Source organism: Pseudopodoces humilis, chromosome 13 (genome assembly GCF_049639895.1).
Source record: "Pseudopodoces humilis isolate 2021_Gansu_Grassland_sample_001 chromosome 13, ASM4963989v1, whole genome shotgun sequence".
Lineage (NCBI taxonomy): Eukaryota > Metazoa > Chordata > Aves > Passeriformes > Paridae > Pseudopodoces > Pseudopodoces humilis.
This window is the reverse complement of record NC_142212.1, coordinates 4,093,492-4,117,523: the sequence shown is the minus strand read 5'-3', so window position 1 is coordinate 4,117,523 and position 24,032 is coordinate 4,093,492. Positions and strand designations below refer to the sequence as shown.

The 24,032-nt window shown below is 56.1% G+C and overlaps 4 protein-coding genes across 13 annotated transcripts in view; 3 read left to right on the top strand and 1 right to left on the bottom strand.

Moving 5' to 3' along the window:
- Window positions 1-10,328, top strand: part of IP6K1 (inositol hexakisphosphate kinase 1) — a 36,294-nt gene extending 25,966 nt beyond the window's left edge. For 7 of the 8 annotated variants that reach the window (XM_014251742.2, XM_014251746.2, XM_088061804.1 and 4 more), the window contains 5 exons: window positions 2,001-2,346; window positions 4,551-4,761; window positions 5,335-5,519; window positions 6,816-6,991; window positions 7,847-10,328. In XM_014251742.2, coding sequence (XP_014107217.1) covers window positions 2,124-2,346; window positions 4,551-4,761; window positions 5,335-5,519; window positions 6,816-6,991; window positions 7,847-8,356 — 1,305 coding nt within the window. In that variant the 5' untranslated portion in view covers window positions 2,001-2,123 and the 3' untranslated portion in view covers window positions 8,357-10,328. The remainder of the gene's footprint in view (window positions 1-2,000; window positions 2,347-4,550; window positions 4,762-5,334; window positions 5,520-6,815; window positions 6,992-7,846) is intronic. The other variant, XM_005522205.3, reaches the window with a different exon arrangement.
- A 425-nt stretch (window positions 10,329-10,753) lies between these two features.
- On the top strand, window positions 10,754-13,025 carry GMPPB (GDP-mannose pyrophosphorylase B). Its single transcript, XM_005522207.3, has 8 exons — window positions 10,754-10,966; window positions 11,032-11,112; window positions 11,186-11,234; window positions 11,642-11,943; window positions 12,020-12,098; window positions 12,194-12,321; window positions 12,498-12,680; window positions 12,836-13,025. The coding sequence occupies exons 1-8, from the start codon at window positions 10,838-10,840 to the stop codon at window positions 12,965-12,967; spliced, it is 1,083 nt and encodes a 360-aa protein (XP_005522264.1). The 5' UTR covers window positions 10,754-10,837; the 3' UTR covers window positions 12,968-13,025.
- A 74-nt stretch (window positions 13,026-13,099) lies between these two features.
- RNF123 (ring finger protein 123) overlaps window positions 13,100-24,032 on the bottom strand; it is a 47,697-nt gene continuing 36,764 nt past the window's right edge. For both annotated transcript variants that reach the window (XM_014251707.2, XM_088061724.1), the window contains exons 36-39: window positions 14,279-14,421; window positions 13,858-13,952; window positions 13,672-13,757; window positions 13,100-13,567 (exon numbers count right to left, since the gene is read on the bottom strand). In XM_014251707.2, coding sequence (XP_014107182.1) covers window positions 13,468-13,567; window positions 13,672-13,757; window positions 13,858-13,952; window positions 14,279-14,421 — 424 coding nt within the window. In that variant the 3' untranslated portion in view covers window positions 13,100-13,467. The remainder of the gene's footprint in view (window positions 13,568-13,671; window positions 13,758-13,857; window positions 13,953-14,278; window positions 14,422-24,032) is intronic.
- Window positions 14,436-18,627, top strand: AMIGO3 (adhesion molecule with Ig like domain 3). 2 transcript variants are annotated; one of them, XM_088061725.1, is made up of 2 exons: window positions 14,436-15,972; window positions 16,531-18,627. In XM_088061725.1, the coding sequence occupies exons 1-2, from the start codon at window positions 15,922-15,924 to the stop codon at window positions 17,740-17,742; spliced, it is 1,263 nt and encodes a 420-aa protein (XP_087917851.1). In that variant the 5' UTR covers window positions 14,436-15,921; the 3' UTR covers window positions 17,743-18,627. The 2 variants fall into 2 exon arrangements, with proteins under 2 accessions (XP_087917851.1, XP_005534730.2); XM_005534673.3 differs by having other exon boundaries at window positions 14,436-18,627.

The following is a 24,032-nucleotide window of genomic DNA, read 5'->3' as shown; positions in this document are numbered from 1 at the left end:
TTGGGGGTGTTGGGGTACTTGACAGTGAGCCCAGGATGCTTGGTGGCCACAGCCATTTCCCAGCAGCCCTTGGATTACTGCAGTCCTGAGCATCATGTGCGTGTATCCCGAGTGTGACAACAACTGTCACACAGATGAATCTTGTATTTCTCTTGTCCTCTGAAGTTTAAACTACAGGAAGGTGTGAAGTTATGTTTGTCCTCTGTATTGTTTGGAATAGTCAAAAGCTCTGCTTTAGTCATTGGCAAAGTAAATTGAATCCAAGACAGATCTAATCAGGAAGGGGAGACTAGTCTGTGAAACATTTGTCTGGAATCTGTGAAGTGCTGACCTCTTGCAGGTGGTGATAGCTTGCTTGTTCTTGGATATTAACTGTGTTAAACCCAACTAAAACATCTGAGTGTCTGCTGCTGAAATTTCTTCTTGTTGATAAAGCAAATAAGAGGGAGGAGAGAAATCCTCAGCATGTTTTTGTTTGTGATCCAGTTTAGGCTCTAAGTGAGTTTGGGAGACAGACTTTGATAGAAGTTGCTACAGAGAGGGACCATTTGTGTTGTGGGATTTTTTTCCCTCCTATTTCCTGGCCCCTGCCTTAAAAGACAGCTAAATAGTCTCATTATTCCCCTTGAGCTGAATGTGGTGGTGTGGTCATGTAACCACAAAAGGAAATGTTTTCCATGGGATCAGTGAAATGATTCAACTCAAATATACGTACACTCACACTATCCAAAAACTCAGTGCGAGGAAGCGAGCAGGAACAAGCAGACAAGGAGAGAGAAGCATCTTCCTGTTGTGGGGAATTTGGGTTAGATTGGGTTAAACATGTTATGAAGTATCACCCTTCCTTCTGAATCTCTTGAGCTTCATCTCTGACATGGCTGAATTGGAGAGAGGAGGATGAGCTCGTGTTTATCCAGAATTCCCCTGGCCTGGCAGTGTTGTGTAGCCGCAGAGACATCCCGTGGCCGGATGAGGAACAGCCTCTGCCATGGCCCTTGTTCAGGTCTCCAGGATCCCTCAGTTCTTAAATTACTGCCCTTGGCTGTTGCCATGCGAAGAAACTGGAAATTGGATGCATTTGGAAACTGTAGTCATCACTTGGTTCTTGTACCAACATTTGGATAACTCATCGTTGTGAGGAAATCCTGTGACATTTTCCCCAGCAGCCTCAGGGGCAGCTGTGATCTAAGCTGGAAAGGGCAAGTCATCTGGAGAGAATATGGGCAGCTTTACTTTTTGATTGTCCTGTGGCTGTACTGGGCACTCTGCAAACATTAAAAGAGCATCTGCTTCTCTGTAATCTCATTTGGATTTACTGGTATATCTTGTTTGCCTCTAGAGATCAGGGCCTTGTTGTGCATATAGGTGCTGTGAAAGCATTAGAAAATTGTCCTGAAAGGCTGAGACTAATAAAGGAGAGAATCTGAGAAGAATCCATTCAGTTCTAGCACACACACAGTGACAGAATGACTGTCTTACTCTGTGTCTTTCATGTCAGTGTCTGAAGAGAAGTGAGCACTAAAGGAGAAAACTGTGTGACAGTAGCAGGTGAACAGGAATTATTTAGTCATTTAGATGTTTAAAATGCAGAGGCACAAGGAAGGGAATTCAGATTCTGGAAATGTTTGTACTGCCTGTGTCAGTCACCATTACTGATAGGCAGATGTGGGATATAGCTCACAGTCTGCTCCATTGCTTTACTAATAAAATAAAACAGGAAAGGAAATAATATTTTCCTAAAGATGGGAGGCTCAAAATAGCCTTATCTCCTCCTTTTCCTGTCTACTGTCAATCCTATTGGAACAGCTCTGGATGGGACTCTCTCTGAATTAGTGTGTGTTTACCTGTAGGATTTAAGAGGTGGTGAGGAGCATGCTGGAACAAGCAGGATGTAAACAGAAAACACAAGAGGATATGGATATAAAAAAATACCTTAAACTTCTCCAAGCAAACAAGGAGTGAGTGAACTTTACTAACAGGAATCTCTCTTGCTTTTTCAGATCCCTGCAAGGAAGCGAATTGACAGGATTTCCCCGCTGTGGCTGCCTGACCGCTGCTGAGCTACCCCTCCCAGCCCATGTGGCTCTCCCCATGCTCCAAGAGTGCAAGGGGTGCCCAACGCAATGTGTGTTTGTCAAACCATGGAAGTGGGCAAGTATGGCAAGAATGCCACTCGATCCGGAGGCCGGGGGGTCCTGCTGGAGCCTTTCATTCACCAGGTGGGTGGCCACAGCAGCATGATGCGCTACGACGACCACACCGTCTGCAAGCCCCTCATCACCCGGGAGCAGCGCTTCTATGAGTCCCTGCCCCCAGAAATGAAGGAATTCACACCTGAGTACAAAGGTGAGGCCCCTTGGCATTCCAGAATGCAGCCTCCAAGAACCTGTCCTTTCATTTTCCTGCAGCTGCTGCTGTCTTGCTGTCCTTTGCTGTCATTTTGCTTTTTTAAAACTCCCTTCTGTGGGCTAGAAATTTGATAGCAGCGCTTGGAAAGGAGGAAGTTTTGGTTTTTTTGTAGGCACACTGAGTTGAATGTGCTCTTCTTTCTAGACAGAGAATATGTAGTGTGACAGTTGTAGTCCAAAGTTTAAGGTTATGGGTGTGTAATTGAAGCAGTTTTATTACCAAGTTATTGTCAATTACAGCCTTGACCTTGAGCTAATGAAGCCAGATCACAGACTGAGCATTTGCACATTCCAGTTCCGTAATTTATTGCTTCCACATCCCATCTCTTTTATGGATCTGTAGCAGCAAGCTGCTGAAGCAGGAAGTATGGCTTTCCCAGTGCTGAAGTGCAACCTTGTCCCCAGCAGCTTTGAAGGAGTGGAATTTTCCAGCGCCTGTGTCATTGTGGGAGGTTGGCAGCTCAGCTGTGCCTTGGAGAAGCTTGATAGGCTTCCAGCCTTGTGTGTTTGTGTTCAGGATGGTGATGTGGTCAGGTAGCCTTCTGGGGGGGTACAGTGTTCCTGTTCCCCCTGCTGCTTTGTCTCCGTGTGGCACTGGGAGGACGGTGTTTTACAGACAGCTGGGACCACCATCTGTTCAGTCTTGCCTTTGCATCTGGCTGCAGCCTGGCTGTCTCAAAGCAGTGTCAGCTTCCGTCCTGGTGTCTGCACACAGGTCATGAGTGAGGGGTGCAGTCTGCAACAGATGGGTCCTCTCTTACCCTTCAGCCATTCTGGGGCCACACAGTGCTCTAGTGTCCCATCAGAAATCCCACTGAAGTAGTTCCTAGAGTGCATATGATGTAAGTTTTTCCTGGGAAGGTGTTTAAAACTGATGAAGCTGATAGTTCAGATGGACTCTTGTCTTCTTGAGGTCAGGTGCTTTCTGGTATCCTAATGGCATGGGGATGTGCACGTGCATCCCAATGTGGGATTTCATACTGTGCAGTTTCCTGATAGTCCTAAAAACCTTTCATACTGATCTGGGGGAGAGGAACACTGGGAATGATATTTTCTGTCTGAGCACTCAGATGTTACTGTAACATCACACAGAGATATCTTGAGCACATCCAGGCAGCACTTGGAGCAGCATTTATGTAGTGACATTCTGGAGTCCTGAGCTGCTCTGGAGTTGTGTTTGAGCCACCTGAACCTTGTTAACATTGTCTTGTGCAGATAAGAGAAAGGAAGGATAGGAACAGAATGGTTCTGCATCAGCTGGCCAGGGCCAGGTTTCCTCAAGTTTGTGATGACGGATCATTTGATTCAGTGCATCTGTCATTTGAAACTCCTGGCAGCTATTCAATACTAGTGACAAGCTAATGAAACATTTTGTTATTGCACATCAGGAGATGTGGTTGATGGCCTCATTTTCAGGGCTGGGGCAGTCCCAGAAATGAAGATGTCAGCCCTAACTGGAACTGTCAGCGGTCTTGCTCTGTGGCTGGCCAGATATATTTTGAGTCTGTGCTGCAGAAGATCTGTAACTGCCCTTGGACTATGGTGCTTAACAGGAGCCTTCAGAAGGTAAAACTGGACAGGACACATGGTCCTGATTGCCTGCACTTGGAAGAGGTAGTTACGCTTCCAGGGTCCCCTGTTTTTATTGCTAGGAAGCCCTGGGCCCTTGCAGGTCCCTTTTTTGTGAGACTGGTTTGTGATAAGAGTGGCAGGTGTCACCTCTGCCTTAGGGCTCTGTACTTCATCACTCTGATGCTGGAAAGTTCCTTTAGCAGAGAAAGCACAGTCCTGCTTGGCCAGTGATGACCCTGTCAACAGCAGGATCATAGGTACTTATCCAAACAAACCAGATATTATTTCACATGCTTTGCTCCCCTCAGCATCTTGGCAGACTGTACTTGACTCTCTCCAGTTTGACGACATTTGCTGCAAGACTGAAGGAAGGAAGTAAATCACACCCTCAGCCTACCAGCTGCACTTTTGTCCTTATTTCCTGTGGTGGCAGAGCTTCCCCCTCTTTCATTGCTCTGGGTTTGCTTTGCTTCTCTGTGAGCTACGTTGTTCACTCTCCTGAAGAACATTTGGTTGATAATGGTTGTGTATTCCCTCTGGGAGAATTGACGTGTTACTTCTCCCTGGCAGGTGTGGTGTCTGTCTGTTTTGAGGGAGACAGTGATGGCTACATTAACCTGGTGGCCTATCCCTATGTGGAGAATGAGGCTCTGGAGCAGGATGATCTGCCAGAGAGGGACCAGCCACGGCGCAAGCACTCGCGCCGGAGCCTTCACAGGTCAAGCAGCGGCACTGAGCACAAGGAGGAGAAGCCTGGCCTGGCCAGTGACAGCACTGAAAGGTAAAACTCGGAGGACCCAGTGACAACACCAATAATGGGAGATCTCTCTTCCTTACTCCTTTGGTTGAGGATGTTTTACAGTTCCTTAAGGTGGCCAGGCTGTTGTGCATCTGCTAGCCCAGCACATTTTGGCGCTGCGGACTGTGTCAGGATTTTTGTTGGGTTCAGGACCAATTCATCCACATGAAATGCTTCTGACACAAGAGAACTGTTGGCAGTGGAACCAAAGCCTACAGAGCAGAGTTGAACACTCTTTGGTCCATCTGGTGGACAGGGGTTTTCTTCCCAGGGTATTTTGAATATGGGTCCTCTACCTCCTCACCTCAGCCAGAGCTTCCAGAGGAACAAGTGTTCCTGTTTGCTCTCTTAGCAGAGATATTAAACAGACCAGATCCTGGAGCATGGGTCCACAGCCCAGGGTATTGGTGAGGATTTGCTTTTAAGAAGATTTGCGTTATGTGCTGCAGGAGAAGGATCAGGAGATGATTGTGTGCCAGGGGAGGATGTGACAGTTGTCAGTGTGTGAAGAACTGATGGATTCTAACAGGCAGGTTTGTTCTGTCTTTACACCAGCAGCATCCAGGAAACGAAGAGTCCCAGGATGGACTTGCACATCCACTCAGATGTTCCATTTCAGATGTTAGATGGGAACAGCGGCCTGAGCTCTGAGAAGATCAGCTATAACCCCTGGAGCCTGCGCTGCCACAAGCAGCAGCTGAGCCGCATGCGGTCCGAGTCCAAGGACCGGAAGCTGTACAGTATCCTTTGGGAAGCACAGCTGGGTGTGTCAGGCTGCTGCTGCCCTGGCCATACCCCTTTGTGCCTCAGGAAGCCAGGCCTGCATTTCCCTTGGCATTTCTGTCCTTCCCACAACCACACTTGAGTTACATGTTCTTTTTTGCTGTTCCTTCCTGCTTCCCATACTGTGACACTAATGAATCAGAGAATGGTTTGGGTTGGAAGGGACCCTAAAGATAATCTCATCCCACCTCCAGGCAGTCTGATTGACTTCTTCATATGGTTGAAGATGGGTTTTCTGTGCCTTCACAAATGACTCCTCCTGCTTTTGCTGAACTTGCCAGCTTGTGGGGTTATTTTGTTTCACCTGGTTTCTGTTTTCCTCACATAGAAACAAACTTACTTTCAATAGCTGTATTCCTCATCATTTTAACTGCGTAGGCTTCCTTCTCCAATTCTCAAGTGTGTGCTTGGAGACTTCAGCTTTTATTTCTAAATGACTTGCATCACTTGCAGAGAAGTCTTTCTCTTTGGCTGCCTTCTCCTTTTTAAGCACGCTTCCTTGTTTTTATGAAGTTCCTCTTTCTAAACCAAACACAGTTTTTCTCTTGCACATTTAATCCAGCTCCGCTCTGGTTGCCATTTCAGTGTTTACATGTTGATCTGTGTCCTGTGGGACTCTTTAGGGCAAACTTCTGGGGTGTTTTTTTCTGATTTTTGGAACAAGTTGCTGTACAGAGTGCCTGGGGTGTGTTCTCAGTGCTGTGCCCTAGTGCAAGGGGTTGCCCATTGTGTACTGGTGACAGAGAGCTCCTGTTACTGTTCTGTTTCCTGACTTTGTCACCTCCCCTGTGTGTTGGGCATTGCTGCTGCTCTGGACAGGCCAACCCTGCCATTACTTGACCCTTGAGTTTTCAGTCTGGGCTTTGTATTGTTTATCCATATGGTCAAATGACTAATTTGATTAGACTTTAGGCTCTCTCCTAATGTATCAGCAATTCCTACTGGCACACTATGTCCTTCCTGACACCAGTGTTTTGCTTTTCAGTTTCCTCTCAATATCCAGTAAAACTGCATGTGACCTTCCTGCTGTTGGCCATTCCACTTTCTAGGCTGTTTCCTTCTACCAGCTGTCAAAGCCTGGGTCCACTGTTTGGGTTTTGTTCTTTTCTTCAACTCACCAAGCAGTTTGCCTTGTCTGTTCTTTGGTTCCTATTTGTTTGTTGCCCAGTCCTATCTTCTGCTGGCCCAGGTCCCTGTCTGTGGTGACCCTGGGGTGTCTCTAGTGGGGGAGCTCTCCTTGACACATATCCCAGAGTTCCTGTTGCTGGAGAATGTGGTGCATCACTTCAAGCTTCCCTGCGTGCTTGATCTGAAGATGGGGACCAGGCAGCACGGAGATGATGCCTCTGAGGAGAAGGCTGCTCGGCAGATGAAGAAGTGTGAACAGAGCACTTCTGCCACCTTGGGTGTGCGTGTGTGTGGGATGCAGGTAGGGATCCCCCAGGCTGTAGCTGCTGCACCTTCCATTTCACAGCTCTGTTAAGCCTCCCAGTTAGTGTTTCCTGCTGAGCACTGAATTTGAACCTCCCACTGCAGGTAGGTACACCAGCATTCATGCTATTTTTCTCTTAATTTCTAAGCCTGAAACAAAGGAACCTGCTTCTCCTGAGATGGCCTGCTTTGTCCAGAGCTCTTTTGTTCACAGACAATTAGGGGATTTTCTAATAAAATTATTTTTGTGGCTTAGTGTTCAGCCAGAATCACAGTGCCTAGGGATGGAGGTGTCTGACATTTCCTTCTATACTGCACTGATTGTTGAAACATTGCTCTGCTCTGCCTGGCCCCTGTGCGCAAGGCTTTGCTGCTGGTGCTGCTGTGCAGTAATTGCTCCTTTCCCCACCTGCCAAAGGAACCAGATCTTGTAACCCCAATCTCTGCCTACAGACTCTGAAGCAATGAGAGCTCTTCGTTAATCACTTGCCACATAATGGCAATAGGTGTCGGCAGCTGCTGCTGCCAGAGGATTGTCCAAGTTGCTGTAAGACTTGGCTTCTTAACTGTTGAGGTCAGTTGTCTCATGACTTTTGGGGCCTTGAGACTAGTGAGCCCCTTTTGGGTGTCCTGGAAGAGGACTAGTGCTCAGGCATCCTGAGTATGCCCCTGGGCTGCACCCATGAGCTGCTCTGGGCTTCAAGGAATGGGCAGAGCTGTGCCCTGCTCCCACTCAGTCATAATGGGGATAGGATGACTTCCCTCTGCCCTGTCAGTGCAGGACAGCTCAGGGCTCTCTGTGTGGCCTCAGCCTGTTGCTCCCACTTGATGTGCATTTCCTTTGGTGTTCCAGGTCTATCAGCTGGACACAGGGCATTACTTATGCAGGAATAAATACTATGGGCGTGGCCTTTCCATCGAAGGCTTCCGCAATGCCCTCTACCAGTATCTCCACAACGGCATTGAGCTGCGCAAGGACCTCTTTGAGCCTGTCCTCGCCAAACTGCGCAGCCTGAAGGCGGTTTTGGAGAGACAGGCCTCGTACCGCTTCTACTCCAGCTCCCTCCTCATCATCTACGACGGGAAGGACAGCCGGGCGGGGACGTTTGTGGAGCGCCGGCCGGAGGCACGCCTGAAGCGGGTGGACGGCTCGGTCCCGGAGAGCCTCCAGGACGGCGGCAGCTCGGAGCCCGGCTCCTCAGGCCAGCCCAAGGTGGACGTGCGCATGATTGACTTTGCACACAGCACGTTCAAAGGCTTCCGCGACGACCCCACTGTGCACGACGGACCCGACATGGGCTACGTGTTCGGGCTGGAAAGCCTCATCAACATCATGGAACAGATGCGTGAGGAAAACCAGTAGCCCTGGGCTGTGGCCTCTTATTCTTATCCTGGTAGCAGGAGCAGACAAGACCACCCACTACCACAGGAAAAACAGACAAATTTGGTTTTAAACAACTGTATCGCTCCATTGTTTTTTAAATGTACTTGGATAGAAGAGCTGAGGTGAGGCAGGATGGAAGAACTCCTGACTAGATGGTTCTGACCGCACTTGCTCCACCTTCTGGAGGAGGCTCTGTAGATGCCTGCTTGGGTGTCAGGTGTCCCGGTTCTTCACTCATCACGTGCGTTCTGGAGGGAGGACCTGGACACAGGGAAGAGAAAGCAGGAGAGCCCAGGGCTCTTGACAGGGCTGGTGTGAGGAGCCTCCTGCCTCAGGAGCTTCCCCTTTGAATTTCTCCTGCGTTATTTGGAAAGGGCGCTTGCCTGATGGTTGGCAGCGTCTGTGGGGCCACCGGTGAGGAGTCAGGTGCCGGTTCCTGTGTTCGGTGTCGCTGGCTCTGCCCTGAGTTTTGCTGATGGGGCTTTGCTTTTGATGCTGCCTTTTTCTGCTGTTTGGGCACTGTGAGTAGCCACCCCAAACACAGAAATGAAATGACCAAATGCAATCCCTGACAGAGCTGTGGCCCGGAGGGAATGCCACACACTTGGAGCTGTGCTTGAGCCTGGGGTCTGCTCCCTCCCTGATAGCATGGCATGGGCAGGCCCAGGGCTCTGCAGGAGTGACTCTGCCCTGGACCACTGACTTGCAAGCACTCAGCTGGTGGGCTAGCAATAGTATCTGTAGCAGTTAACATGACCCCAGCTGTGCAGCGGGGCATTTTGGACCATTTCAACCCTTCCCCTCCTGTAGAGTATGTCCCTCCAGCACAAAGCTGCCCTCTTCCCCTGGGGACCCTCTGCTTCCAGGCCCTGCTTTTCCAACAGGTCTGGGGGTGGTGGAAGGGGAGGCTGAGGCTTAGGGCTGATCCCTGTCTCCTCCCTGAGGATCTCCAGGGGCCAGGCGAGGGGTGACCTAGCTGAGCAGTGAGTGCCACTGTCGTGACTGTTCAGTACCACTGCCTGACTGTTCAGCTTTGCTTCACAGAGTCAGTGTCTCCCAAAATAAATATTCCCCAGCCTCCTTTGATGATGAATTAATGTTTGATACTGTGGCCTGGTGGTACCAGACCGAACCCTGCTCCACCTCAGCTCCTGTTTCTGTGCTGGGGCCCTGGCTGCTCCCTCCTGCTCTCATTGACTTGTTCCATGGCGTTGCCATTATTCTGCATACCCACAAGGCCAGGGTTGGGGTGTTTTTTAATTACTTCAGGAAAGCTTGTTTGGGGAATACTCACATGTCGCATTTGTGCCGACTCCATGTGCGCAGATGCCGCTCGGAAAGCACAGCTGCCATAGCAGGCACAGGTCTGTGGCACTGGTGTGGAAGGGGAGAGGAGGGCTGCCCACTTTCTCTGCCTGTCTCCCAGCTCCTCAAAGCTTGCCCAAGCCACTGCTCCCCTCCCACCCTCTGGACAAGGACATTTAGCCATGGCACACTGCCCTGTACTTCATCACTCCTGCCAGTCCCGACCGTGCCAGGACTCGCAGGATTTTCAGGGAGCAGGTTTGCAGGAGGGAGTGAGGCTGGCTGAGTGCTGGGGTGTAGGTACCCTCAACAGCCACATTATTCCCTGGCCCTGCCTCAACGTGGCCCATCGCTACCCACCTCTGCATGTCCTTTTCCCCGTGGGTTGTTCCCGGGCGGCTCAGGCCGCACCTCTGGGAGAGCCCCTTGCTGTTCCCCCGCGCTCCTTCCTGCCCTTCCCCACCTCACTGGGCTGCGACGGACGGGCCACGCTGCCGGTGCTCAGTGGGAGCCGCCTCCCCCCTTCGGACCACCGCGGTGGGACTCCACAGCTTGTACATAGCCTTGGCCCCGTTTGTTTTTACATGAATAACCACCCTGTTTGTGCTTCAGAGAACCAAAAACCATTAAAGGATCTGTTTTTGTCCGCGGTGTGCCTTGCCTGCCTCTCCCACCGTCTGAGCCTTGGGGACGGGGTCAGGGCTCTCGGATGAACGTCCCCGCCCGCTGCTGCTGTGGCCGCTGCTCTCTTATCGGAGTCGCCCCGTCGCTGCTGCGTCCCGAGGGAGCCCCGGGCAGGGTGCCCCGGCTGCAGCTGCGGCCTGGCCATGGGGCGATGGGACCGGGGCGGGCCTTAAGGCCTGGTTGGACGGGGGAGTGTGCGGGGCGGACACTGAGACCCGGGCGGGCGGGCGATGTGTCGGGGGCGGGAGGCAGGGCCCGGGAGGCAGGGCCCGGGCCGGAGGCGGGCGGTGTGTCGGGGGCGGGAGGCAGGGCCCGGGAGGCAGGGCCCGGGCCGGAGGCGGGCGGTGTGTCGGGGGCGGGAGGCAGGGCCCGGGAGGCGGGCGGGGCGGTGCCGCACGGCGGTGACGCGCCCGGTGCGCCCGGTGCTGACGTGTCGGTGCGGGCGCTGCCGTGGGACGCGGGACGCGCGGGATGCGGGCGCTGATCCTGGTTGGCGGCTTCGGGACGCGGCTGCGGCCGCTGACCCTGAGCCGGCCGAAGCCGCTGGTGGAATTCTGCAACAAGGCGGTGCTGCTTCACCAGCTGGAGGCTCTCCGGCAGGTGGGGGCGCGGGGCGCGGGGGGCGCGGGGGCCGCCCCGCCGCCGGCTGACCCGCGCTCCCGCAGGCGGGCGTCAGCCATGTGGTGCTGGCGGTGAGCTACATGTCGGACGCGCTGGAAGCCGCCATGCGGGAGCAGGAACAACGGGTAAGGGCCCTTCCGCCTCCCCCCGCCTCCCCCCGTAACCCGGCCTGTCCCGCTGCTCACCCTGTGCCCGCAGCTCGGCATCCGCATCTCCATGTCCCACGAAAAGGAGCCGCTGGGCACAGGTAGGATTCGGGCAGGGGCTTGGGGCTGGAGGGCGGGCACAGGCGGGATGGAGGAAGTCTAGGGACAGCAGGGTGGGTGCTGGGGGGGGGACACCGGGACGAATACGGCACGGCTCGGGACGCTGGGAGGGGGGCGCCGTGGGCATTAGGGTGAGTAGGGCGGGGGGACATCGTGGGTGGGACACCATGGGCAGCAGCATGGCTATGGATGCGTAGGGCCGGGAGGAGCAGGGGAATCGGGAGGGGAATGCCAGGATAACCATGGGCAGGACCAGGGACAGCGGGCCGTGTGAGGATCCAGAGGTACTGGGGACTTGGGAGGGATGCTGGCACGGGCAGAGGAGGGGCCAGCAGGACCCGGGCGCCGGGCTCACCACGTCCCTGCGGCCTCACTCACGGCCGCGCAGCGGGGCCACTGGCGCTGGCGCGGGACCTGCTGGCCGAGGACGGGGAGCCCTTCTTTGTCCTCAACAGCGACGTGATCTGCGAGTTCCCCTTCGCGGCGCTGGCCCGTTTCCACCGGCAGCACGGCGGCGAGGGCTCGCTGGTGGTGACCCGCGTGGAGGAGCCGGCCAAGTACGGCGTGGTGGTGTGCGAGGCCGACACCGGCCGCATCTGCCGCTTCGTGGAGAAGCCGCGCGTCTTTGTGTCCAACAAGATCAACGCTGGGCTCTACATATTTAACCCTGGCATCTTGCAACGCATCCAGGTACGAGCCGGGGTGCCAGGCTGGGCCAGGCTGAGGGACTGTGCCCCCTGCTCAGCCCTTTGCCCTGTCCTCGCAGCTACGCCCCACCTCCATCGAGAAGGAAATCTTCCCAGCCATGGCACAGGATGGGCAGCTCTACGCCATGGAGCTACAGGGTAAGGCCCTGTGCACAGCACAGGCAGCATCGGGGGGTCTTGCCTGCACTGCCACCCTCAGGCTGGGGGCTGTCACCGTGGCTCTGTCCCCACAGGCTTCTGGATGGACATTGGGCAGCCAAAGGACTTCCTCACGGGCATGTGCATGTACCTGCAGGCGCTGCGGGCTCAGCACCCCGAGAAGCTGCACTCGGGGCCCGGTGTCGTAGGGAATGTGCTGGTGGTAAGTGCCAGCCCCCAGCACAGCAGCCCCAGGCACGTCATGAGCTGTCTGCGTTGTCCCACCGCTGTCCTCACTGCCATCCTCAAGCTCTGCCCTCCTTTTCCCTGGCTGGCCAAGTGGTATGGGCCAAGAGTTGTCTGCCCTCCTGACCCTGGCATGGCCCCTCTTCCTTCCAGGACCCCAGTGCCAAGATTGGGGCAAACTGTGTCATCGGCCCCAACGTGACAATCGGGGCTGGCGTGGTGGTGGAGGACGGGGTGCGCATCAAACGCTGCACTGTGCTGGAAGGGGCCCGCATCCGCTCCCATTCCTGGCTGGAGTCCTGCATTGTGGGCTGGAGCTGCTCTGTGGGGCAGTGGGTGAGGACATGGGTGCCCCCACAGGGGACTGACACTCAGCTCTTGCCCTGCCACCTCCTTGGGCTGCAGCTGCAGGGATGTGGTCCCTGCAGCAGGAGCAGGAGCCTGGCACTGGGCCCCAAGCCCAGGGGTGTGACGGGGCCTCTCTGGGGCAGGTGCGCATGGAGAACGTGACTGTGCTGGGCGAGGATGTCATCGTCAACGACGAGCTCTACCTCAACGGGGCCAATGTGCTGCCACACAAATCCATCTCCGAGTCCGTGCCAGAGCCACGCATCATCATGTAGCAGCCCCCAGCAGACCCTGTGCTCCCAGCTCTCCTTGGATTAAATATTTATATTTCCATTTGCTGTTAAGCATCACCTGAGTGCAGCCCCAACACTGGGGGGCTTCCCCTTCCCATCTTTCAGGGCACCACATAAGGAAGAATAATTTAATGCTGCTTTTCATGAAGTCAGCCCCCAGCCAGGGGCAAGTTAACAGCCCGAACGCCCAGCTCGGCCCCCCTGCCCTGGCCTCGGGGCTGCCGTGTGATCCCAGCGCTGCAGCAGAGCCGAGGCCTAGGGCTCCCCTCCCTGAGAACGGCCCACAGGGCAGAGAGGCTGCTGGGCACTGGCCTCTCCCACCCTGCAGCCCTCCCGCCCCACGCTGCTGCCCCATGCTGGGTCCTGCCCCTTTGGGTGAGGGTCCCACAGCCCTGAGCAGGGCAAGCGTTTGGGGAGAAGCCAGCGTGAGGTGGGGGGGCTGCCCCGCTCAGCTGGGGGAGCCCAGGGTGTGGGGCCGGGCTCTATGAGCTGGCTGGCTTGGTGAAGTCGTCCACCCCTGTGATGGTGGCCTTACAGAAGAAGCAGTCCTTGTTGTTCATCAGGTGCTGGTTGATGCAGGCTCTGGGACAGAGGAGGAAAGAGCATCAGCCCCCACCCAGATGGCACAGAGCAGGGCCAGGGGCTGGCAGTCATCCTGGTGGAGGTCAAACGTGGGAGCTACTCACTTGCATGACTTGTGGGAGCAGGGCCTGAAGATGGCCGAGATGGGGTGTGCATAGCAGATGGGGCACAGGTCTTCCTCGCTGGTGGGCTGTGGGGGTCACCAGGCAGTTAGGGGTGGCATCCAAAGTCCCATGTCCCAGATCTGCTGTCAAGGACTGGGACAGGGCCAGGGCAGGGGGAGGACTCACCAGTGTGGTAGCAGCTGCCTGCTTGGACTCCTCACTCAGATGGTTCAGCATCTTTTCCACCTTTGACAGCTCCTCAGTACTGATGTACTCTGTGTCTGGGGGGGCAAACTGGGCGTGTGTGGGGTGGATGGGACCCTCAGGCTGTCCTGAGGCTGCTGAGTGATGCAAAGGGGCTGCAGCTGCACCAGCCAGGACAGGGAGCACTGGGCACTGAGAAGGGCAGAATGGGCTGGCACTGGATACATCCCCACCCCGAAGTGCTGCTGCTGGGGTGGTGGAGGAGGGCATAGACACCTGTCCCCAGGACTGAAAGGGCTGGGACATTGCAGGGTACACAGACACCAGCAGCCCCATTCCTCCCTCCCCAGCTGTGGGTGGGTGGTGAGCACAGCCCAGCTCCCAGTGCAGTGCCAACACTTACAGGTGTGCAGGGAGAAGTGGCGCTTGTCCGTGGCCGGGGCAGCCGCTGCCAAGGCCGAGGGCTCGGCGTGGCCCAGCAGGTACTGGATGGAGCGCAGCTGGAAGCAGGGATCTGCCAGCAGCACCGCAGTCGCACGCTCGGTCCTGCCGAGGGACACAGACCTCAGACAATACACCCTGTGCTCCCACACCAGCATCCCCAGCTGGTGTCACCCCAGTCCAGGGGAACATGCTCAAATGTGGCCAAAGAGCAGCAGCCATCCATCCTCCTCCTCCTCTGCCACCCCGACTCAGAGGCTCTGGGGATTGATGCGATGTTTCAGCACTTGCTGAGGCTGCAGCCCTTGGGCCAGTGCCTCAGCCTGGGTTGCTGCAGGGCGACTGAAACATCCAGCACTGCCCTTGGTCACAGCACCTCAGGGGAGATGCTCTGCGGAGCCTCACGCCAGGGGCTGGGGCCCTCCTGCACCAACAGGACAGCTCAGGGTATGTTCAGGGCAAGTGGGTCTCCCAAAAAAGCAGGAGGGAGAAGTCATGGCCCTCCCTGGCTTTGGTGGGCACAGCTAGGACAGCTGAAGGTCGCCTTAATGTCTCCCTCGGGCATCAGTGCTGTGGCCTGGTAACAGCCCCTGGCAAGGAGCAGAGCTGGTTCTGTGGCCAGCCTAGGGGCAAGCAGAGCCACCCCAGCGGCAAGAGGGGCAAGGCAGCAGCCAGTCAGCACAGGCTGAGCCGGGGCGCAGGGGGTTAACAGCCCCTTGACTTGCAGCAGCCGCAGCCGCCAAATTAGCTTTTTGCTGCCCTAATGGAAACCAATTCCCCAGCTCTCCTCTTCCCACTAAACCGCCTGAGCTCTGGATAATGACATTCCTGAATGTCCTTCACCCTATGGCCACTCCTTCCCCGCCAGCAGCCCGCGGCACCCCCTCTGCCATGGGGGCCCCACTGGGCTCAGCCCTCCTGCTCAGCCCAGGGCCAGGGGTGCTGGGGGATCCCCAGCTCGCGGGGTGCTGAGGATTAGGGCAGCAGGAAGGACTGCGGCTGCGAGAGAAGCAGCAGCATCCTGGGAGGATGACCGCCATCCCCACTCCCAGCCTGGGTGGAGGATGTGACACGAGGGGCTCCCAGAGTGACGGGTTTGTGGCAGCATTCTGCCAGAGGCTGGGCAGTGGCGGAGCAGCCGCTTTATGGATTACAGCCGGTCGCGGCTCTCCGGCGGCCGCACACGGGTACGGCCGAAGTAGTCTGAGCTCCCCTGGGGACGAGCGACCACGCAGGGTCGGTGCTGGCTGCGCATCGCTCTGCCCACTCGCAGGGAGGGCCACGGCCAGGGACGAGGACAGGGACCGGGCCAGGGCCACCGCTGCGGCCACCACTCCCCGCGCCGGGGCCAATGGGATCCCGGCCGGCCCCCTCGCCGCGCACCGCCCGCCCGTAAATAGGGGCAGGAGCGCGCCCGGCTCCCGGAGATGCTGCCCGGGAGGGAGACGGACGAGGCTCCCCGGAGGTCGCAGCGTGCGGATGTGCCCCGGCGGCGCTGAACCCTGAGAAACTTCGCACTCCAGGGATGAGCAGCTCCAGGAGGCAGCGAGGCGCCCGCCCAGCCCGACACACAGCCCCGGAGCGCCCGAACGCCTCAGCCCCCTGATGCTGATCGCCCACCCGACCCCCGGCAGCCCCCGGCCGGCCGGAGCACAGGTACGAGGCAGCCTCGGGTGAGCCGCGGCAGAGCCGGGCAAGGCGATGCCGCACTTCGGGTCTTTTCAAGCCCCACGGCTGGAATCGGGATCCTCTTTCGCGGGGTGCAAAAGGGCGTCTGTGGATGCTTGGTAGAGCCAAGCCAGCACTGGGGGAGAAACGAGAGACGGCGGCAGATTTTTTCTGGCGTCTCATCGAGCCTGGCCGTGCCGCCGGGCTGTACAGAGGCTCCTGCCCGTCACAATGTCCTCGCCGGTGACCGCGGAGCCGGTCTGGCCGCGGGTGGCAAAGCTGTTCCTGCTGCTGCTCCAGCTGTGCGCCCCCCGAGCCTCCCCGCAGCCCCACCGCTGCCCCGCCGCCTGCATCTGCACCTCCGACCTGCTGAGCTGCAGCCGGCAGATGCTGCAGCGGGTGCCCCAGGCACTGCCGCCCACCACCACCACGCTGGACCTCAGCCACAATGCCCTCACACAGCTCCACGACCACTGGCTGGCCGCCCTCCCGCACCTCGAGGCCCTTCACATCAGCCACAACCAGATTCGGGACCTTTCTCCACAGGCTTTCCACAATGCCTCCTTCCTGCGGCACCTGGACATGTCCTCCAACCACCTGCAAGCCGTGAAGAGGCACTACTTCGAGGCGCTGGTGAGCCTGGAGGAGCTGCTGCTCTACAACAACCGCATCACGCGGGTGGATGAAAATGCCTTTGCCAAGCTGAATGATCTGCGGAAAGTCTACCTGAGCTGGAACAACCTGACCACCTTCCCCTTCCATGTGGTGCAGGGGCTGGCAATCTACAACCTCCGCACGCTGGACCTCTCCTCCAACAGCCTGAGCAGCATCCCTGTGGAGGTGCTTGCAGCTCTGCCTGAAAACATCGGTAATGGCTTGTACCTGCACAACAACCCCATCAGGTGCAGCTGCCCGCTCTACCTGATGCTTCAGCGCTGGAATCAGCGAGGTTTCAGCTCCGTGAAAGATTTCTCCGAGGAACACACCTGCAAGGTGTCTGACAACGTGCCCCGGTCCCTGATCAAGCTCCTCAAACACAGCCACATATTTGAGAACTGCTCGGCGAGCGCCGAAGACGCGCAGCTCTCGCACTTGGAGGTGACGGTGGGCCAGCCCATCCTGCTCTCCTGTAACACCAGTAACACCAGCCTGCCGCACACGGCCACCACCTACATGTGGATCACCCCTCACCACGAGCCCATCAAACACCCAGGGAACAGCAATCGCTCCCTGGAGGTTTACCGCAATGGCAGCCTGAGGATTGCCGTAGCCAAGCCCTGGCTCTCAGGGGTCTACGTAGGCTTGGCCATGAACAGCCCCTACAACTTCAGCAGGATGTGTGAGTTCAACATGACCGTCCTCTACCCCAAGGCAGCTGGGGAAACCTTCAGCACTGGCCTCACGACCCTGCTGGGCTGCATTGTGAGCCTTGTGCTGGTGATCATCTACTTGTACCTCACGCCGTGCCGCTGCCTGGGCTGCTGCAAGAAGCCGGCCCCGCTGAGCCCCCCGCAGGAGTGCAGCGCCCAGTCCTCCATCCTCAGCACCACTCCTCCTGCCACCGATGGGCCAAACCGCAAGGCCAGCGCCAACAAACACGTCGTCTTCCTCGAGCCCATCAGGGAGACACAGAATGGCAAGATTCGGCTGGCCATCGGTGAGGATTTCCCCGACCCCAAGCACCCCAAGGTCCTGCAGCTCAAGTCGGACTCGGAGTCCATCAGCTCTGTCTTTTCTGATACCCCCATTGTGTCTTAGTGGGACAGAGCCGAGGTTTCCCAAGAGCTGGTCTCCTCCATTGCTGCTAGAACAGGATTATTGGGCATCCCGAGTTCCTGGCTTGACCACGACCCACAGGAGTGATTGACATCAACCACAACTGCTTCAGCCGTAGGTTCCTGGTGGGTTTTGGGCCACAGGCATGCTGGTGCCCAGCAAGAGCGCCTTGCATAATCCACTGGCAACGGCCTCGTTAGCACACGGCTAACACTGATGAACCCAGCATGCTGGAGAAACACCCGTTCATTTGGGCACCCACCCTCCCTAATTTGACAGCAGGCCCAGGGGTCTGCCATGTCCCCAGGCATGAGATGCCAAACCTGACACCACTGCCACAGACCCCCAGGCCGAGGAATAGCTGTGACAAGTGGGACACTGTCCTGGCTCGTGCCAGAGTCCTCAGGAATGGCGGTGCCACCATCCTCTCCCAGCACACACCGGTCGCCATCAGCATGTCATGGCTGGGAGCGGGGGACTGTGATCCCATCACAAACTGGGGGTACACAGCCCTCCCCAAACGTGGCCACGCAGGAGGGATGGAGCTCAGCGCCTGACCAGCCACGCAGCAAAGCAAATCTTACAAGCTTTTGCTTCCCGAGAAGCTGTAAATCGTCAGGATTAGGTGACGAGACACAGCGCCCCAGCCCGCATTGCTCAGAGCTCGGTGCCACCAAGGACACGGAGGTCTCCGATGCACCACGCGCTCCTTCGCTGCTTCTCCTTGAGGCGGACACGCGCTGCTCAAGCCCAGCTATTTAGGCAGTAACCTAATCAGCCTATCGATAAATGTGAGTAATCCTCCCCTCTCCTGGGTCATAATTCTCTAGTTCCATTGGAATAAAAATGCCTATTTTTTTAAGCTCATGCTGGGCTGAGTGTCTCCTTGCCCTTGCAGCAGTGTGCAGCCACCCCACAGCTCACAGGCACAGTGGTGGGAGGCTGAGGTCTGAGGGAGTCCCGAATTCCTGCAGGCCCAGCACAGGGGGCCAGGCAATCTGCACTGGACTGGCAGCCTCTGTTCCCAGCAAATGGCCTTCAGGTGGCCTCAGCAAGGGGGTTAAATGTGCTGGTGGCTTGGTGCTGGTGAGAGAAAAGCATCCAGTGGTTTGTCCTTGGGAGGGCCGGTCCTCCAAATGATGCCTGGGAGCTGGGGAAGGAGCAGTGCTGACTGACACAAGGGCACATCCAGACCCCGAGAGGAAGGAACAAGCAGGGTTTAGATGCAGGGGAAAGGCACTGCCAGGGATGGGACTGGCACTGCCTTTGGCTTAGTTCTGGCGCTCCCTGCAGATGGAGCCCCCAACTCATTTCACCTGCGCTGCCTTCCCTGACAACCACCCTTGCCTCTTCCTGAAATAGGGAGTGGTTCTGCTCCCCCAAAATGCCTGTCTGATCCCACAGAGGGATTAGGGTATCCTACCCATATTCCAGTCACCAGTATGCCATCCACAGCTGGAGCAGGAGCATGTGGCCATCAAATGCAGCACAGGGGAGGCTGGGGCTACCGGCTGTGGGCAGGGGCACAGCTCAGGTATCACAGGGACCAGGACCCTTCAGAGACCTGCAGCCCCCTCCCATGGCTGAGCACCCTGGTCCCAAGAGCTGCTGGCAGCCCTGTGACTGGTGGGAGGGGAAGAACCCTGGGGCATCGGGACCACACTAACACACATCCTTTCAACTTCTCTGGCCAGGAAACAAGCAGCTTTTTTCCCAGAAAAAAACTCAGCTTTGTGCCCAAAGAAATTGACAATACTCCCCATCCAAGGAGGGGTGAGCGTTTGGGAGAGCAGCTCTCCACAGGCAGCCCGGCACCGCTCCTGGCAGCGACCTTGTGCAGCTCGGTGCGATCCGTGCCCCGCGGCTGGCGGAGGTGACGGATGAACAGCGACAGCCCCCGCTGGCCGGTGCCCCGGCCGCCCCCCAGCCGCCACCGCCGGCCCCATCACCTCGCGTTAGCGCCGTGTCCTGACGGGCCCAGGATGCTGCACTGGGCACTGACGGGGGGTGACGAGGTGCCTCGGTGTCAGACACAGAGGTGAGTGGCACCTTGAGGGTGGAGCTGAGGTGCTGGCAGCACCCCTGGCTTTGCACCCAGGCAGGCATCCCGTGGGAAGGAAGGCTTGAATTTCACCTGGGAAATGTCTGGGAAAGAGAAGAGACGCAGCTGAGTGCACCCAACCAGACAAGGGCACTGACCCGAGTGTGGCCTGTACCTGCCGAGACAGTGCCAAGCCCGTGCCAGAGTATGTGCCGTATCTAAGCACCAGATCTTCCTCCAGAAGGAAAGATGAAGTGCTGCTCTGGGCCCCAGCTGCTGGAGTGGGTGTTACCCACCCATTATCACCATCCTTGTCTGTCTCCCCAGAAATCTTCCCCTTCCCCACTGCCAACACCAGCTTCCTAGGCATTAGTGTTCCTGCAAATCTGCATCCTCAGCTGAGAATAATGACTGAAGCTTAGGGAAAGCTCAGGGAGAGTAAGAAAAGCCCCCGGGGGGCCTTTCCAGGGGCGTACCAGCCTGAAAAAGCCCAGGAGAGTTCTTCTAGGCTGGCTGCAATTCTTCTATCCCTGCAGGAAAGGTAAGGCTTGTTCTCCAGGGACTTGCTCTGACATTTGTATCTGAGCTGCCCTCAAGGGATCCCTCTGCCTTTACCCAGGAAAGTCCTGATGCTCAGAAAGGATCCCACACCACACTGCTGATCCAATGAGCACCGGGAGGCGGTTTGAACTGTCGAAGCAGTTCATTAAGCAGCCTGAAAAGCAGAACATCTCAGCAAGGAAAAACAGCCAGGAGCAAAGCCTCTCTGACAGGCAGGAGCTGGGAAACCTAATGGATATTCCCCAAGGAATACACTGTCCTCTCTTGGCAGCCATCTCCACCATTACACCCCTGGCTCCCTGCTAAACCTCCCTCCTGCTCCTTGACTCTGCAGGGCAAAGTAATGGGTCAGCACAAAGCTCACTGCCCCTGGCACACAGGGACCTGTGCCAGCCTGTGTGGGGATAAGGACTAGCTTTGAGGACCAGTGTCCAACACTAACTCCTGTCTCCTCTGGCACTTCACACCTCAGCCAGGACAACAGGGGTGCACTGAATGCCATCCCATCCTGTCCTTCTGTCACCAAGGACAGACACAGCAGGGCCCAGATCCTTTCCTTACCATGCTCAGTTTTCCAGAGAGCTCAAATCAGCAAAGCCTGGTGCTGGCCAGCACAAGGCCTGCTCCTGCCTCCCAGCATGTGCCTGACAGCCCCAAGGGGCTGGGAGAGCCCAGTCCTGGCAATCCCATCACTCAGGATGCAGCACACAAGCTGGCAGCTTGTAAAAAAACTGACCACATTCCTTTTTTAAGCATGAAACCCAGGCCAGAGATAATCATTCTTCCATGCTCTGGCTCACGCTCACCCTGACATTACACACTGCAAAACTGCAGTACCACCCATTTTGTGAGTTTTTAGAGCAAGGTACCAAGAACTCCATTAGACTGTGTGGTCCATGAAATGTCTACTCCTGCCCCTCCTTCCACCAGGGCTTGTTCACCAACACTGTTGAGGGAGCATTAGTGTTTAAGGGATCAGTAACTGCTAAGTCTTACAGGAACTGCAGAAAACTGACATGTCCACAGGTCCAGCCAAGCCCCCAGGGTCCCAGCAGCACATGAGCACACAGGTGGGTGGCCAGCCTGTTTAAAAATCTGGAGACTGGGAACTTCTGATCTTTCCAGCGGAGGTGATCCCAAAACCATTAAACAACTGAGCAGTCTTTTTAGCCTTCCTCTCTCAGCCAGTCTTGTGCCTCCTTACCTTTCTGCTCACCAGTGTGTTGCTTCTGCCCCAGGAACCCCTTTGTCTCCTCCCAGCCCATCTCTCTGCACCCATCTGTAGTTTGCAAAGGAGAGGAGTGTGGAGACCCAGGCAGAAATACCCCAACATCACACCAGCCCAGTGCTGATTCTGGCAGGTCCCACTGGCTCAGCATGGTTGTTTCTGGTCCAGGACCCCTGTCCTGTGCTTTGATGGCTTGTACCACCTTGTTCCCAGTGAGATCAGTGCGTTTCCTTCTGTCTTCTCCATCCTTCATGCAGAAGTCCCTGGGAGATACACCTTGAAGGCTCTTTAGGACTTGTCCTGTACAGACTTGTACATCCTTGCACGTGTCCCAACCCTCTCCTCTCCCTGACAGCATCACCTCCCTGCCTCTGAGGAGGTGGAAGGAGCATGGGGGAAGCCCAAGGAGCAGAGCAGTGGCTCTGCCCTGACACAACACAGCTCATCTCCATTCTGGGATGGCTGCTCACTTCCCACAAAGCCAGTCCTAATTACAGCATGCCCTCACACACAGGGAACCACAGCCTCAACTCTGGGCCTCAGCCCTTCCCCTGCCACTCGCTCTCACCAGGATCCTGACACCAGCTCTGGCCAACGTCGCTGCATTAGCTCACTCTGAAAGAGGCTTAATAGAAAATCTGCTCAATTATTCAGCAAGCAGACAAACGGAGGGATGATACTGCCTGCAGCCAGCCAGGGTCTGTGGTGTGGATTCAGCCCAGCTCCTGGCTCAGCCTGGCAGATCCTGCCTTTCCTCTCCTCCCCACTCAGTCATTAAGGCTGGCAGAGGGAGCAAAGGGACATCCCTGCCCTCGGCCCTGCCAGCCCCTGACACTCCCCAGTGCTGCCCAACAGCTCTCAGACCTGAGGGCTGGGAGGAGGCACTCACCATGAGCAGCCCATCCTGCCTGACCCAGCAGGGAAACACACTTCTGCTCTCTCAAAAGCACAGCCTGCTCCATACAGGGACTACAGCAAATGATGGATCAACTGTCTCACCACAGCCTGGCCTGGGCAACACTCTCTTTCCTTGTGCTTAATGGCTCTGCTTGATGCCAGGAGTGCACTGCAAGAGAACCCAATGCCTGGATGAGCATCCTGTGCTGGGAAAGGAGCAGCTGAGGCATCTGATTGCAGCCTGATAGCGTGACTGGATGAGTTGGCAGGGCCCTGGCTCTTACTTACTTCCCCACTGCAATGCTCTTGTCCCATAAATGGGACTTCACTCTTTCACTACAAGATGAACCCATTCCCTATGTCCCAGATGTTTGCAGCACCTTCCAACCAAGTGGAAGTGCCTGGCACAGTGTCTGCTTGCTGGGTTAGAGGCAACCAGAAAAAACAGCCAAGCCAAGGAAGTCTCCCAAGGTCTTGTCCCTGTCCTCATTCTCCTGAAGGTTGCACAGCCTCCTTACAGGGAACCCTGTCCCTGGTAATTCCCACACGGACATTTCTACATGTAAATGTGGGTTGGAAAATCTCTCTGTTAATGATTTCTGTTAATCTGGGAGTTACCAAATGGGACCTCGAAGAGATTTCTACCAGCTTTCAGCATTGCCCAGGCAGAGTGCTTCTGGAGACGGACAAAAGCCTGTCCTATTATCCTGACAGAGAGAAAGGAAAAAGGAAAGCTGTCTACAGATGACTTCACATAAATGGGTCTGCTCTGGAGAGCCTGGTTACATACTTTAAATCTCTTCAGCCACAGCAGTCATCTCTCATGACTGACTCCCATCACCTGTTCTACTCCTCTTACTCATGCACCTGGAGACAGACACTTCCCATTGCTGTGCTCTGGGCCAGCCATCACTGACATGCACCATCTCCCTGGGTTTTGGGTGATTGTTACCCCAGCTGCACCTCTCAGGTTTCAGCATCCTGTGGTGATGGTGCCTCAGACAGAGGATGAAACTAGGGCTGAGCCCTCGAGGTATACAAAGACAACATAAAAGCATCAGTTTTTTGGTTTTCTCCATCCCATCTGTTTGTCATTTCTCAATGTGGCTGCACAGAGCAGAACTGCTCTGTAAGTGGGGTGCAACACCCAGTCCTCAATTCAGAGTGCTGCCAAGAGTGTGGGGACTCAGTTCTCCCTTCCCCATGCCTCTGATCTCCGCCTGGTCTCTGCCATCCCCTCTGCTCGGGCAGCAGAAGAGGGTCTCCAAGCTCCCTGCCTTGGTTCTTTTGTCTTGATTGACCTCAGTGGCTCCCCTGCAACATTTGCTTGCCTTTTATAGATCACTGACGTATCAAACCTCAGGTTTAGTGCATGGCTTTGCAAAATCACACAGAAGAACTTTGCTTTATGGATACTTTTCCCTGGGCTTCCTCCTGTTCCACCTTCTGCTTCTGCTCCGTTAGGTCCACCTTAAGGACACGATGCTTTTCACACATCATTCCACTATTTTGCATTTATTTCTCTTTCCAGTGCTCAGGGAAGTG